The sequence below is a fragment of the Alligator mississippiensis genome, chromosome 1, assembly GCF_030867095.1.
Source record: "Alligator mississippiensis isolate rAllMis1 chromosome 1, rAllMis1, whole genome shotgun sequence".
Lineage (NCBI taxonomy): Eukaryota > Metazoa > Chordata > Crocodylia > Alligatoridae > Alligator > Alligator mississippiensis.
In genome coordinates, this window is record NC_081824.1 from 251,786,800 (window position 1) to 251,801,798 (window position 14,999).

A 14,999-nucleotide genomic window follows, 5' to 3' on the forward strand; every position below is an offset into this window, starting at 1 on the left:
CCAAGTTCTCATGTCACACACACAGCTACACCTTAACACTAGATTTGGAAATCAGAAGAGGTCAATAACATGGTCCTCAAGTGAAGAAGCTGAATTCAAGAGAATTTAGGTGCCTTACCTAAGAGCATACACTACATGGCAAAGCTGGGAATAAATACAGGTCTCCTGATGTACAACCTGTTAGTTGATTTGCAGGCTAAACACACTTCACTGTGCTAACATTATGAGACAGTGATTCCAAGTTTGGGCGTTGATTTCAGGGGTTTTTTCTGATTTTAAGTATTTAATCTTTCTTGTACTTTGGTGCCTTTTATATCATAGAAAACACAAAAAAATAAGGGTTGGAAGGGACCTCAGGAAGCCATCTAGTCCAACCCCCTGCTCAAAGCAGCACAAACTTCAACTAGATCATTCCAGCCAAGGCTCTGTCTAGCTGGGTCTTAAAAACCTCCAAGGATGGAGCTTCTACCACCTTGCTGAGTAACCTGTTCCAGTGTTTTACTACCCTCCTAGTGAGAAAGTTTTTCCTAATATCTAACCTAAACTTCCCTTGCTGCAACTTAAGACCATTGCTCCTTGTTCTGTCATCTGCCACCACTGAGAACAGTCTAGCTCCATCCTCTTTGGAACTCCCCTCCAGGTAGCTGAAGGCTGATATCAAATCCCCTCTCAATCTTTTACTAGACTAAATAAGACCAGTTCCCTCAGCCTCTCCTCATAAGTCATGTACCCCAGCCCCCTCACCATTTTCATTGTCCTCCGCTGGACCCTCTCCAATTTGTCCACACCCTTTCTCTCGTGGGGGGCCCAAAACTGAACACAGTACTCCAGATGTGGCCTCACCAATGCAGAGTACAGAGGAAGAATCATTTCCTTGGCCTGCTGGCAGCACTCCTACCAATGCAGCCCAGTATGCCGTTAGCCTTCTTGGCAACAAGGGCACACTGCTGGCTCATATTCAGCTTACTGTCCACTGTCACCCCCAGGTCCTTTTCTGCAGAGCTGCTGCCCAGCCAGTCAGCCCCCAGCCTGTACTCATACATGGGATTGTTCCGTCCTAAGTGCAGGACTTTGCACTTGTCCTTACTAAACCTCATGAGATTTCTTTTGGACCAATCCTCCAATTTCTCTAGGTCTCTCCAAATCCTAGCCCTACCCTCCAGCATAACTACTACTTCCCACAGCTTGGTGTCATCTGCAAACTTGCTAAGGGTGCACTCCATCCCATATTCCAGGTCACTGTGAAGATATTAAATAAAACCAGCCCCAGAACCAACCCCTGGGGCACTCCATTTGAGACCAGCTTCCAACTAGACATAGTGCCATTGACTACTACTCTCTGAGCCTGATGATCCAGCCAGTTTTCTATCCACCTTGCAGTCCATTCATCCAGTCCATACTTCCTTAACTTTCCTGTGAGAATGTTGTGGGAGACTGTATCAAAAGCCTTGCTAAAGTCAAGGTACACCACAACCACTGGTCTCCCCAGTCATCTCATCAAAGAAAGCAATCAGGTTGATCAGGAATGACTTGCCTTTGGTGAATCCATGCTGACTGTTCTTAATCACCTTCTTTTCTTTCAAGTACTTAAAAATGGATTCCTTGAAGATCTGCTCCATGATTTTCAAGGAATGGAGGTGAAGTTGACTGGTCTGTAGTTCCCTGGATCCTCCTTTTTCCCTTTTTAAAATATGGGCACTATGTTTGCCCTTTTCCAATCATCTAAGACCTCTCCTGATCACCGTGAGTTTCCAAAGATGAAGGCCAATGGCTCTGCAATCTCATCAGCCAACTACTTCAGCACCCTTGGACGCATCCTGTCTGGCCCCAAGGACTTGTATATGTCCAGCTTTTCTAAGTAGTCCCTAACCTGTTCTTTCACCACTGAGGGCTGCTCACCTCCTCCCCAAACTATGCTGCCTGGTGCAGTAGTCTGGGAGCTGGCCTTGCCTATGAAGACTGAGGTGAAAAAAGCATTGAGTACTTAAGTATGTTCTGCATCATCTGTCACTAAGTTGCCTCCCCCGTTCAGTAAGGTAACCGCACTTTCCTGATCTTCCTCTTGTTACTGACATGCTTGTAGAAACTCTTCTTTCTACTCTTCACACCCCTTGCTAGCTGCAACTCCAATTGCACTTTGGCCTTCCTGACTTCATCCCTGCATGCATGAGCAACACTTTTATATTCTTCCCTAGTTGTTTGTCCAAGTTTCTACTTCTTTTAAGCTTCCTTTCTGTGAGTTAGTTTATTGAAGTGTTTCCTGCTAAGCCAAGCTGGTCTTCTGCCATACTTGCTAGTCTTCCTGCACATTGGGATGGTCTGTTTCTGCACTCTCAATAAGGTTTCTTTAAAGTACAGCCAGCAATCCTGAGCACCTCTCCCCTTCAGACAAGCTTCCCAGGGGAACCAAAAACATCCGTTTCTAGTTAAAATGCTCAAAAATATACATTTCTATATGAATTTTTAGTTGTGGCTGGAGAGCTCTGGGTTGCAGGCAGCCAGTTGTTTCATAAGCTCACAACAATGACAAGAAGACATACAAAAATTAGACCTCTTGGTTCCAAAATGATACCTTCTATTAGACCAACTGGAAAATGGCAAGAAAATTGTCCTTTTCTGCAAGCTTTTGGGATCCAAGTCTCTTCGTCAGGCTCTGGGAAAAGTGTAGATGGTACAAGATGGTAAAAAGTCCCCATAGATAGGAAATAAACTTCATTTTTGCACAGAGGGAGCTGAAGATCACTGCAGAACAACAAGAAAGTTTTTTTTACCCCCCTGCCTGCCATCTGACACCTCCAGAGAAGGAATTCTATCTGATCAACACATCAAAGAGCTACTCAGCACAGCTCACAAAGACAGTCTCCCCGACTCAGAGGGACAGCCTTCCATCTTAAACTTCATTTTTGCACAGAGGGAGCCGATTTCCTACCTATGGGAACTTTTTACCATCTTGTACCATCTATACTTTTCCCAGAGCCTGACGAAGGGACTTTGATCCCGAAAGCTTGCAGAAAAGGACAATTTTCTTTCCATTTTCCAGTTGGTCTAATAAAAAGTATCATTTTGGAACCAAGAGTTCTAGTTTTTTGTATGTCTTTTTGTCTCAGACCAACACGGCTACCAAGTACACCCCTGAAACAATGACAAGATTCACTTCAAAGTATTAACATCTACATTTCATTGTTTGTTTCCTTCCAGACAGTGCACAATTCCTGTCACTAGGTGTGAACAGAAAAGTAGCTTCATGCATACACTTAGAAGCCATTAGCTTCTAGGCTTCTGCCTCCAACCTCAAGTGACACTGTTGTTTGTGAGAGCTATAAATGTAGAGATCAAAAGGATACCAAAGAGTTAAAGCATCACCCAGGGGATTAAGGGGTTGGTCACTTCCCATAAGCTGCTCAGAGAACAAAGCTTTAAAGAGGAATGTAAAAAAGCTGGCTCTCTCCAGATCTAGGAAATGGTAAGCCTCAGGGAAAGAAAGGCATGTGTGCTGGGTAAACAGAAACTTTTTTGAAAAAAGCAAGCATGTGTACATGGTATTTTATTGTTTTTATATAAAGGATTGGAGCCCAATAGAATGAGCTAAGGTACTTATGCTTAAGACCTGGGGACTGCAACCAGAGCCTGGTCAGAGAGAGAGAGAGAACTGCATGTGTTTGGTGATGACTACATATGTGAGGAGACCAGACAGAAGTTCAGAGGCACAGTTCACATGGTATCTGTGTGGCATCAGGGTCCAAAGTATTGTCATATTTAGGCCATGTATGACACGCAAAAGCCAGTCTACCATTTTGGGTGTTCTGAACCCAGGTCATTTGGGGAGCGATAGGATGGATGATGCAGGGGACTGGCAAAGGGATGTGAAAACTCCTCCCTTTTATCCAGGGTCAAAGTCCCCCTGGTTAGTAGTAACAAAGAGTTTGCAAAATCTGTTAAAAGCTGTTCACTGAATCATAGAAAATTAGGGTTGGAAGAGACCTCATGAGGGGACTTCAGGAGGCCATCTAGTCCAACCGCCTGCTCAAAGTAGGACCAGCCCCAACTAGATCATCCCAGCCAAGGCTTTGTGTAGCCAGGTCTTAAAAACCTGCAAGGATGCAGAGTCCACAACCTCTCTGGGTGACATGTTCCAGTGCTTTACTACCCCCCTAGTGAGAAATATCTTCCTAATATTGAACCTAAACTTCCCTTGCTGCAACTTGAGACCATTGCTTATTGTTCCGTGTCCCTAAAGAAGGCATCCCAGGCCACCTCTTACACAGAGCTAGCCACACTACTATTATAGCTGCCTCTAACTGCCCCCTGGGTAGCACTCATTGAGCAAGCTCAAAGAACAAAGATTAAACTACCTACCCACTCCTTGGCAACACTGGCAACACCAAAAAGGAGAATACAGATCACCAAGCTTCTACTCTGCAGATACAAAAGATTCCCTCCTCCCAGCTTTCAACATCGCAAAACTTTTATTTTTAATTATAAAAATGATATTTTTTAAATCAAGTTAAAAGGAGCCTGCAGAAGGACACACTAGGGCTGCTGCCCTTTTTATAAATCAACAGATGTGGTATGAACAGGACCCTTGCTCCCTTCCCTGAAATGGAGATTCATGCAGGTTTCAATGTTTCATATCCAGATCTGGTTCACCCTGTTTCTTTAAGGAAGGAGCTCACAAATAACAGAAGCAAGCAAAAAAAACCCCAGGCATCTTCAGATATCTTTCACACTTGACTGAACCCTAATAATAAAGGGCTGTGGGAGACCTATGGTTTTACATCTTTGGGCTTTGCAAAGGAGATATCCAACAAAACAGTAAGGATTAGACTTGGCAATATTGACAGATTAGGTTGAGCTTCCAGGCTTTCTTCAGTACATCCTAAAGCAATAAAACAAGGGCCCCAAGAGTCCCATTCTCTCTCATTTTCAAAACACTTGTAAAACCATGACTCAACACAAAAAAAACAGGAAATTCCTCCCCCATCTTTCTCTCCACCCCCGCCCCAAGTGAAAGCAGATCCTGCCCAACACTTCTGCAGCTGTTTGGCATGATGTACAGCTAGAGCATAAGCCTTCGCTCAGTATTTCCTGCCTCTCGCTGGTTTATGACAAAACTATGAGGTTATTTAAACAGAAGCAAGTGAGAGGCTTGCCTTCATTTATCACCCCAATGACTGAAAGCAGAGCAGACATATGAATGGAGGTGCAATAAAACAGAGGGTACAGGGAAAAATGTTCCTGACAGTGATTTATAAGAGAAAACACTGCTAGTTTCCCCTCCCTTCATTGTTGCTGCTTCAGGCTCTCCTGACCACATCAGGAGTGTTGGGGCTGTCACAGACTTGGCAAGTGTTAAATGTTTTCTCCAAAATTAACAACTGATTTAGCAGACCCAGTGAGTGTGACAAGGCAGGTCCCAAACATACTGCTGTGACTGAGTGTTCCCTTATGCCTTACCACAGTCCCCTTATTACAAACAAGGATCTGTGCAAAGGCCACTTTTTTTGTAATTTGTTCTCAGCGAGACAACTCACCTCATGTTCATAGTTTATTGAGGGGGGCAACCTGCAAGCAAAAGGGTTGAATAGACAGATATGTGGCAAGACCCTGGATCTGAATACCTCCAAATTTGGGAGAAGAGAACACTGCAGCTTTGTTGCATAAAGTTACGGTGCAGGGTAAGTGCACTGTGGCAGCATCAAGCATTATGATTATGAAGACACCTCCAACAAGCTAACATACATGTAACTATTTCTCCAGGCTGGCTGGTGGGTACTACCTACATGAACATGCGATGATACTGGCTATGCTCAGGAAATTTTCTAAAAGAAAACTTCTCAGCTTTGCTTGTGTCTGTTCAAATTCTTCACCATGAGCAACAGGTAGAAAGTGGAGGACTGTTGGATACCAACCCCCTCTTTTAATCTCCAAAGGAACAGACCTGTCCTGAGCAGATCTGTCCTTAAGGCAAAAGTAACAGCTAGCAGTCTCTGTGCCCTTGGGCTCCCAACACTTTCAGCACAGTTGGAGCTGATCTGGTGTTAGCAAAGTTGTGGCACTTTTAAAGTGCTTCTTGAATCCAGATGGATTCAAATCCATTTGAGTAAAATGGAAGCCACAGCCCATTAACAAGGCAATCAGCAGGGAGGGCCCATGGAGGACTCTGCATGACAGCAAAGGTAGGGTGCACAGCAGTGAACTACTCTCCGCTGCCTTTCCCAGAGCAGCTGCCTCACCTGGTGAATGACATAGATGCCATAGTCCAGCTGCTGCCTCTGCAGGAATGGGTGGAGGTGCTCCAGCAGGTATAGCAGATGCTTTTCTCGATTGCGGTGTGGGATCAGGATGGCTACTCGTTGCAATGCTAAGCACTCTGCAGGGTGATACCGACCCTTCATGACCTGAGGGTTTTCCTCTTCCACCTCTTTTAATGTGAGAGATGCTTTGAAAGTGAGATTGCTCGGCCCCCCTGCAGGAGAAGCACAGGAAAAGTTCTCAGTCATTTCTGTTCTCTGGCTAGTCAATGCCTTCCTAGGAGCAGTCCAGGCTCAACCCTAAACCTGGCTTTCTGCTTCGAGTGGAATGGCATGTGCTGCAAAGGGAACCTACAAGCCCTGGCAGAGGTGTGCTTGGAGACACTTTACATTTACTCAGTACCAGATTAAAAATCAAGTGAAGACCAAGAGGAGCCCTGTTACATCAGAAAGGTACAGTGGTGTCTGAAACAACAAGGAGAGAAAGGATAAAATGTGGAGAGAAATATGGGAGATGGGGTTTGAGGAACCTTCATAGTTTTAAACATGGGCATGAAAGGACAGACATTTCAGGTTGAAGGCCATGATTTTAGATCAGGAAACGGACCTGGGCTTGCTGCAACCCTGTTAGCAAACACAACTTTTCCAGTATCTGCTGTTGCTTCTCATCCAGTCTGAGCAAACAGTGAAAGCTCACTTGAAGGAGAATACAGACACCAGGAACCAGTGTTGCTGCAAAGTATCAACTAAAAAAAGGATTCCAGGAAAACAAAGGAGCATTGTTTCCACTCCTCTTTTTCCCAGAAAAAAGTCAGTTTCCAAATGTGCACTAATCATAAACATGTGAACATGGATTTAGTTTTGAAGCCTGTTGTCATGCTAGAAAGGGCACATGTTTGTAAGGTGAAGAGAAGGCACATCTCATCACAGAAAGTGGGATTCAGCATGAAAGAGAGGACAAGAAATGGAGAAAGAAGGAAGTGGTGAAACTAGTAGCAAGCCACTCATGTAGAGATAGAGGTTTGTTTTCCCCTACTTGGTCACTGAAGATCGCAAGTTCTCAGAAGTAATAAGGGATGGGCCATACTCAAGGACTGCAGGTTAAACATTAACTGATAAAGAGCAGTGTACAGGGCCCAGGCATGGGTCAATAGATATCTAGGGGCAAGGTTCCCTCTAAGGTGCGTGCGCGCATGCCTGTGCACAAGCAAAAGTCTGGCTGTGCACAAACTTTTTTTAGGCCATGCACCCACCGGGATAGGAGCTGGGCTGCGGTGTGGGACACCCACTTCGCCTCGGAGCGAGGAGGCATGTGGGGTTAGGGCTGGAGAGTGGAGCAGTTCCCTGGAGCCAGCGGAGCCTGTGCCAGCCCCAGCCTCCATCCCCATCTTGCTTCATCTCAGGGAGGAGCCGCTGCCTGCCCCGAGTGAGGCTCCGCCGGCTACGGAGAACTACTCTGTGGGCTCCACCGGCTGCAGGGAAGTGCTCTACTCCCCATCCCTGACACCATGCGTCTCCCTGCTCCCTGAGGTAAAGCGGGGGAGAGGAGCAGTGTCTCAGATCCAGCGGAGCCCGCACCAGGCCCTAGCCCCAATCCCCATAGCCCCCAAGCCCCTAGCCACCCAGGCCCCCAGCACCCAATCTCCCAGGCCCTCAGCCCCTGCTGCCTGCCCCAGGTGAGTAGTGAGGAGCTTACCTTCAGTAAGTGTCCCATGCTGCACCAAAGCGACACGCTCACAGACCGCTACACCTTAGAGGGAACATTGTCTAGAGGTGCCCCGGGTAAACCCCAGCACCCATATGTCAAGTTACTGCTGCTTTTTCAGATGCACTTTCTACCTCCTTGGGTTGCACTGCCTAGCAGAAGACCCTAGCCAGAACGCCCATGATCCAAACTAGTCTCCCAAACAAATGCAAGCATCCTGCATGTCTCCCGGTAGGCTAGGTTGTGCCCATCTTTCAGAATGAATGCAGGAAGATAGCGAAAGGATTAACTCTAGGTAATGAACAGAACAGCCTATGCTGAAATGAGCTGCCAAAGCTAGATTCTGTCATCCAGCCAAGTGACTTACTTTGGGTATGGTGGGGACTCCATGACTTCTCCTCATGCATTACCAAATTGCCCTACCCATCTCACCAGGTATTTCTAAGACAAACTAGCATCTAAGTGCTGATCTAGTCCTTCACACTGTATTTGGTTCACATGAAAAGTGCCTGGCTGAGAGAAGCCCAGAAGGGAACCAAGCCAGTACTCTGAGTGTAGATGTAAGTTGTTAAAAAAAGGGAAGCTCAGACACTTACGCAGGTATGGAGAGAGTGCAGGGCACTGGCCCACTGTTGACTTCACTGTGGGGACTTTCATAGTTGAAATCATCTTCTTGTTCTGATTCTCCTCTTCCTCCTCCTCCTTCTCAGCCTCCTCCTCCTCTCTCTCCAGCACCAAATTGTCCAACAAACTTTTAGCTTTTGGAGTTTCTTGCAGAGCAACCATGATGTAGTTGGAGCTGGCCCATCCTACCACCATCACACACAAGGCTAAGACCAGGAGCAACTTGAACTTGTAGGAGAGGTGAAGGACACCAAAGCTGAAGCCCATGGCCCTCCTGGCTTTGCAAGCTGCTTCCTCAACAATGTTCCTGATGCAGTCCTCCTACTGCACACCTCAGTGGGGAGAAAATAATGGACCCAGGAGGGACGTCACAGTAAAGTAGGAAGCTGGGATATAGCACAGGCTGCCAAGCCTCTTGTTGCTTTGCAATTCATGGAATTCTGGTTCAGCGATTGATGGAAGGCAGACATCACAGGACTCACCCTGGTCCAAAAGAGAGTGAAAAGGTTAGTTGATACTGACCCAGAAAAGCTGCTTTATAGCCCCCTCTAGATCCCACAAGATGAGCTTGTGACATAGTGATGCCCAAGGAGAGCAGATCACCAAAGCAGGGAAGAAGCAGCAACAAATGCAATGGCAGGAAAATGAAAGACCTGGGGTTGTTCCTCATCCTGACAGAGGTGGGTTGTGCAATGTTTGACAAATCACTTCCCCATCTTGCACTTCTGTTTCCCCTCCTACTTTTTGTCTGCTTTGTTCTATTCACATTATCAGCTGAAGCAGACACTGCCTCTCACAATTTATGTGCAGCACATAATGGACTACAGTGGCTGCCAGGCAGGAAGTTCCGGTTGCCATGAGTGAAGCGAGACTCCCAAAAAGTTGGATCTGGCACAAATGCTGGATGGTTTAGGAACTGTGCATCTTGCACTTGCACAAGAGGCTGCATAAGATGGTCCTTGAGGTCCCTCCCCACTGTAGGATCCTGTGAAAGTGAGGGATATGTGGAATTATTCCCCAGGAACTAAAATCGCTTTCCTTTCACGAGGGACATTGGCTTACCCCAGGAATGAAGCACATAATGCACACCTGGCATCAGAAATCCCTCATTCCTCATCAGCTGCCAAATACTACATACACCCTAGTGAGGCCTATCTGCCCTTTCCCTTTCACATGCTCTCACAATGTTGAAGAACTAACTGAAGAGAGATAAATTTTCTGTTTTCTTTAGTGAGGGTGTTGGTTTCAAGTGAGATTTCTCCCAAGGATCCAACCCCTTATCTCTTCCCCTGACTACCTTCTTGGTTTCACACTGAGATGACGCATACCTCCCGCAGGCACATCATCACACAAGTAGGATGTTCATTTCTGCACCAGAGTATAACAGAGCAATGAAAGCAATTTAAAGTGAAGAGATACAAATCCAACGGTGGTCTGATAATCAAGACGTGCCAGGAAGGTGTTATGGATTGCAAGAGCTGCAAGAGGAGGCAGTTTCAGCAGGAAACCCTGCTAGAAAAGAGGCTGCAGGGAGCAGCTGAGCAGGGCAGGTGTTATACAAGTAGAGAGGAGTGATGGAAGAGGCCAGCAAACACTGACAAGGAAGGCTATTCTGAATTGGTTTTCCAAATGAATGGGAAAACCACTGAAACAGCCAATCATGGGAGAAGCATGGTTCAGTCTGCCTGTCTCCTCTTGCCCCTCCCTGTGTAAGGCAGTCCACATGCTTTTGGGGGAGGAAGGTGGACAAACTTAGGGGTGGCATGATGGCCTGTTTTACCCACTCCACACTTCCCCCAGTTTAGAGGGAAATGGGGTTCTGGGCATTCTCTGGGAATAAGGTGTAGGCCCTACCCAGCAGCCACTATGTAGAACAACTGACTCCCCCGAATCTACACCCACTGCTGTGATGAAGAGGAAGAGGGGACAGCTTTAGCAGAAAGGACAAGGGCAGGCTCTAGGCAACAGGTACAGGACAGAAAGAAAGCAGCTGGCAGTGTGGAAGGCACAGAGTAATGCAAGGCCCAAAGGACTCCTGATCCCACAGCAAGCAGAACTTGGGAGAGGGTAGAAACATGAACTGGGGATCAAACAAGGAGAACTTAAGGCGATAGCACAGCAGCTCAACCCTAACACCCCGCCTGGGATTCCTGCTGCACCAACGCCCCTCTGGAACGCCCTGGGGTCACGCTCACCCTGCAAGGGACTGGCAGCAACCCATCAGACCCAGCACCGCCTGCTCTAGCTGCTGCAGCGCCTCCTCAAACCAAGCCCACTGCACACTCAGCCCCACCTCATGGCTGGCTCAGGCCCCGCACAGCCCCAGTACCACAGACAGGAGGGGGCAGGACACAGCATGCCTGGCAGAGGCCATGCCACTGGGAACAGACCCTGCTTTCCCCTGGGGTGAGCTGGGGAGGGCCTGGCCCAGAAGCGTGGAGGAGCCTTCCAGGTCTGGGCCATGGTAGCACAAACGTGGCAGGAGATGCAAAGAACCCATTGCCCTGCCCAGGACCTGCTGCTGCAGGAGGGAGCCAGGCAGACCCACCGCAGGGCTGGGGTCTTCCCGCTGTGGCTGGAAGGTCCTGCCCGACCCCTATGAGGGGCCCAGCACCTCCCTCCCTCCCTGTAGCCGTTGGATCCAGGCACAGGAGAGGTCTGCAGCCCCAGCCACTGCCCGTGGAGGCAAGGGGAAGCCACAGCTTTGCAGCTGGGGAGTGCCACCTAGTAGCTCAGCCATCCCCGCCACCCCCTGCCTACAGCTCCCCGCCAGTGGCCTGGGGCCCACACAGTGCTCAGAGCACAGGGAAGACAGAAAGGTCTGAGGCTGAGGCCATTCCTGCCAAAGCTCTCTCTCCTGGGTGACAGTCATAGAATCATAGAAGTAGGGTCGGAAGGGACCTTGTAGATCTTCAAGTCCAACCCCCTGCTTGGGCAGGAGGAAAACTGGGCTCAAGTGACCCCAGCCAGGTAGGCATCGAGCCACTTCTTAAAGACCCCCCAGGGTAGGAGCCAGCACCCCTTCCCTCGGAAGTTGGTTCCAGATCCTAGCCGCCCTTACTGTGAAGTAGTTCTTACAGATGTCTAATCTAAACCTACTCTCCAACAACTTGTGGCTATTATTCCTTGTTATCCCAGGAGGCGCTAGGGGAAACAAGGTCTCCCCCAACCCCTTCTGGTCCCCCCTAGTGAGTTTGTAGACGGTCACAAGGTCCCCCCTCAGCCTTCCCTTGTGAAGGCTGAACAGGTTCAGGTCCCGTAGCCTCTCATTGTAGGGTCTGCCCTGCTGTCCCCGGATCATGCGGGTGGCCCTCCTCTGGACCCTCTCAATGTTGTCCACATCCCTCTTGAAGTGGGGTGCCCAGAACGACACAGTACTCCAGCTGTGGCCTGACCAGTGTTGCGCAGAGGGGGAGGATCACCTCCTTGGCCCTACTTGAGATGCACCTGTGGATGCACGATAAGGTCCGGTTAGCCCTGCTGACCGTGACCTTGCATTGTCGGCCCATGTTCATCTTGGAGTCAATGATGACTCCAAGATCCCTTTCTGACTCCACGCTCTCAAAAAAGGAGTTTCCCATCTTATAAGTGTGCTGCTGGTTACTACTGCCTGAGTGCAGCACCCTGCACTTGTCAGTACTGAAACACATTCTGTTTTTGTTAGCCCACCCCTGCAACCTATCCAGGTCTTGCTGCAGTCTTTCCCTCCCTACTAGCGTGCCCACCTCGCCCCAAATTTTGGTCTCATCAGCAAATTTGAACAGGTTGCTTTTCACCCTGTCGTCCAAATCGCTGATAAAGAAATTGAGCAGTGCGGGCCCAAGGACCAAGCCCTGGGGGACTCCGCTGCCTGCTTCCCCCCAGGTCGAATATGACCCGTCCACCACCACCCTCTGAGTACGACCCTTCAGCCAATTAGCAATCCTAAGTGCTGCCAACATTTGTGGTAAGTGCTGCCAACATTTGAACAACATGCCATCCTCGGCTACCAGTGCATGGACCGTCTTCCCCCATTACCTACCGATACCCTGCTCCTCCTTCCTACACATCAGTGAATACTTCCTCACCCACCCCAGCCTCGGTTGCAGGCTGGCTGGGAGTCAGTTTTGCCTGGCAGCTGTTCTTTTTAGAAATGGCATCCTTCAATTTCTGAGAATGGGTCTCCCCGAACAATGTCAGAGGATTAAGTAGGAGAGGAGGTGAGGTGTCACGGAGGCAGGACTCTAACAATTTGCTCCCATCTCCTCCTCATATTAGTCAAGCAGCCTGCACAGTGGAGAGAGGACGTAAAGACTATGTGCTGCATCCCTCTTTCATCTCTGTATCTCAGCCACCCTGGCCATTTGAATTTGACAGATTAAGGCATGAAAATAACTCAGCACTTCCACAATCACCTTGCTTAACCGGCTTAAGTTTGGCCCCATGAGAACAAATGTGAGAACTTGGACACATGGAAACATTTGAGATGTGTCAGACCGCACAGGCCCCTAGAATACTCCAGCTCATTATATCACTATTATCTGTAGGCAACTAGAAGAAAGTTACAGGAGTTCCCTGCAGAAATTCAGGTCATTTGGAAGGGTAATTAATGCAAATCCCCAGGCAAGCAAAAAAGTCTAAAGAAGCTTCACCGCTTTGGTGAAATTTGCATAATCTGCCTTTATCTCTACTGAGTGTCCAAACTAACACCAGACGAGGTTGTTACTCTTACTCAGTGAAGAACTCATAAAAGACTGTGACACGTGGGTTCTGGATTAGAAAATTGACAAATGTGTGTCACATACCCCACAGATTACGGACATTACCAGAAGAATTTAGTATGTATGTGGAATGTGTACTGATTTCAAGCATGTTTTCTCTGCAATGCTTTTGTCCTAATTAAATGATACCATGCACTATAATAACTGGCTGGTCAGTGCCTAACTCTCTTTGCACCTGACCGACAGATGAAGATAGTTCTGATGGTGAACTAAAGCCAAGACTGCTAAGGCAATTACAGTGAATTGCAGAAGGAATGGAAGCCCAAAACTCTAGTCTGGAGGGAGTTGATCACAGGACTCTGTCCATCATGAGAAAGGTGATGGCCAGAGGCCTGAGAACAGAGTGGAGTGCCCACAGAGACCATGGAGGAGACAGAGATGCAATTAGCCTAGAAGTGTGACACTGTCAATCCTAACAGGCCTAGACCAAGTCAGCTGCCTGCATCTACCCTAGCAAGCATATGTCTGAAGCAAGACTATCAGTCCTATGCCACAGCTGCTTCAACAAGCAAGCCCTTGGCAACTAACACATGAAGTCCTCTGGTTCCTCTATTAAGCAATAGCCTCATCAGAAACTTACCATCAAATCCACAACCCCTTTCCCCATTCTCCACCCTACAGTTTGGCATGCCCTCAGACAGCAAACCCCAGTTGGCAGGCTAGCTAAAAGGCTCTTTTCTCCAGCTAAGCCACAGAATCATAGAATCAAAGAAAATGAGGGTTGGAACAGACCTCAGGAGCTCATGTAGTCCAACCCCCTGCTCAAAGCAGAACCAGCCCCAACTAGATCATCCCAGCCAAGGCTTTGTCTAGCTGGGTCTTAAAAACCTGTAAGGATGGAGAGTCCACAACCTCTCTGGGTAGAGTCCACAACCTCTCTGGGTAACCTGTTCCAGTGTTTTACTACCCTCCTGGTGAGAAAGGTTTTCCTAATATCTAACCTAAACTTCCCTTGCTGAAGCTTGAGACCGTTGCTCCTTGTTCTGTCATCTACCACCACTGAGAACAGTCTACCTCCATCCTCTTTGCAACCCTGCTTCAGGTAGTTGAAGGATGTTGTCAAATTACCTCTCAGTCTTCTCTTCTGTAGACTAAATAAACCCAGTTCCCTCCGCCTCTCATAGATTCATAGATGTTAGGGTTGGAAGGGACCTCAATAGATCATCGAGTCCGACCACCTGCATAGGCAGGACAGAGTGCTGGGTTCTCCTCAGAAGTCATATACCCCAGACCCCAAATTATTTTCACTGTCTCCTGCTGGACTCTCTCCAACTTGTTCACATCTTTTCTATAGTGGGGGGCCCAAAACTGCCTGGTGCAAGGGGGCTGGACCCAATGATCTTGCGAGGTCCCTTCCAGCCCCTAACAATCTATGAAAAACTGGACACAGTACTCCAGATGTGGCCTTACCAGTGAAGAACAGAGTGGAATAATTACTTCCCTCAATATGCTTGCCATGCTCCTACTAATGCAACCCAGGATGCTGTTTGCCTTCTTGGCAACAAGGGCACACTGCTGGCTCATATTCAGCTTAATGTCCACTATAACCCCCAGGTCCTTTTCTGCAGAGCTGCTGCTTAGCCAGTCAGTCCAAAGCCTGTAGCAGTGCATAGGATGCTTCCATCCTAAGTGCAGGACTTTGCAATTATCTTTATTGAA

General features: G+C 48.0%; 1 protein-coding gene across 2 annotated transcripts in view; it reads right to left on the bottom strand.

Annotated features, from left to right (window-relative positions):
* B4GALT4 (beta-1,4-galactosyltransferase 4) overlaps positions 1 to 14,999 on the bottom strand; it is a 64,085-nt gene that overhangs the window by 18,256 nt on the left and 30,830 nt on the right. For both annotated transcript variants that reach the window (XM_006261480.4, XM_059720478.1), the window contains 2 exons: positions 8,553 to 9,063; positions 6,234 to 6,466 (listed from right to left, as the gene is read on the bottom strand). In XM_006261480.4, the coding sequence (XP_006261542.1) occupies positions 6,234 to 6,466; positions 8,553 to 8,847 (528 nt within the window). In that variant the 5' untranslated portion in view covers positions 8,848 to 9,063. The remainder of the gene's footprint in view (positions 1 to 6,233; positions 6,467 to 8,552; positions 9,064 to 14,999) is intronic.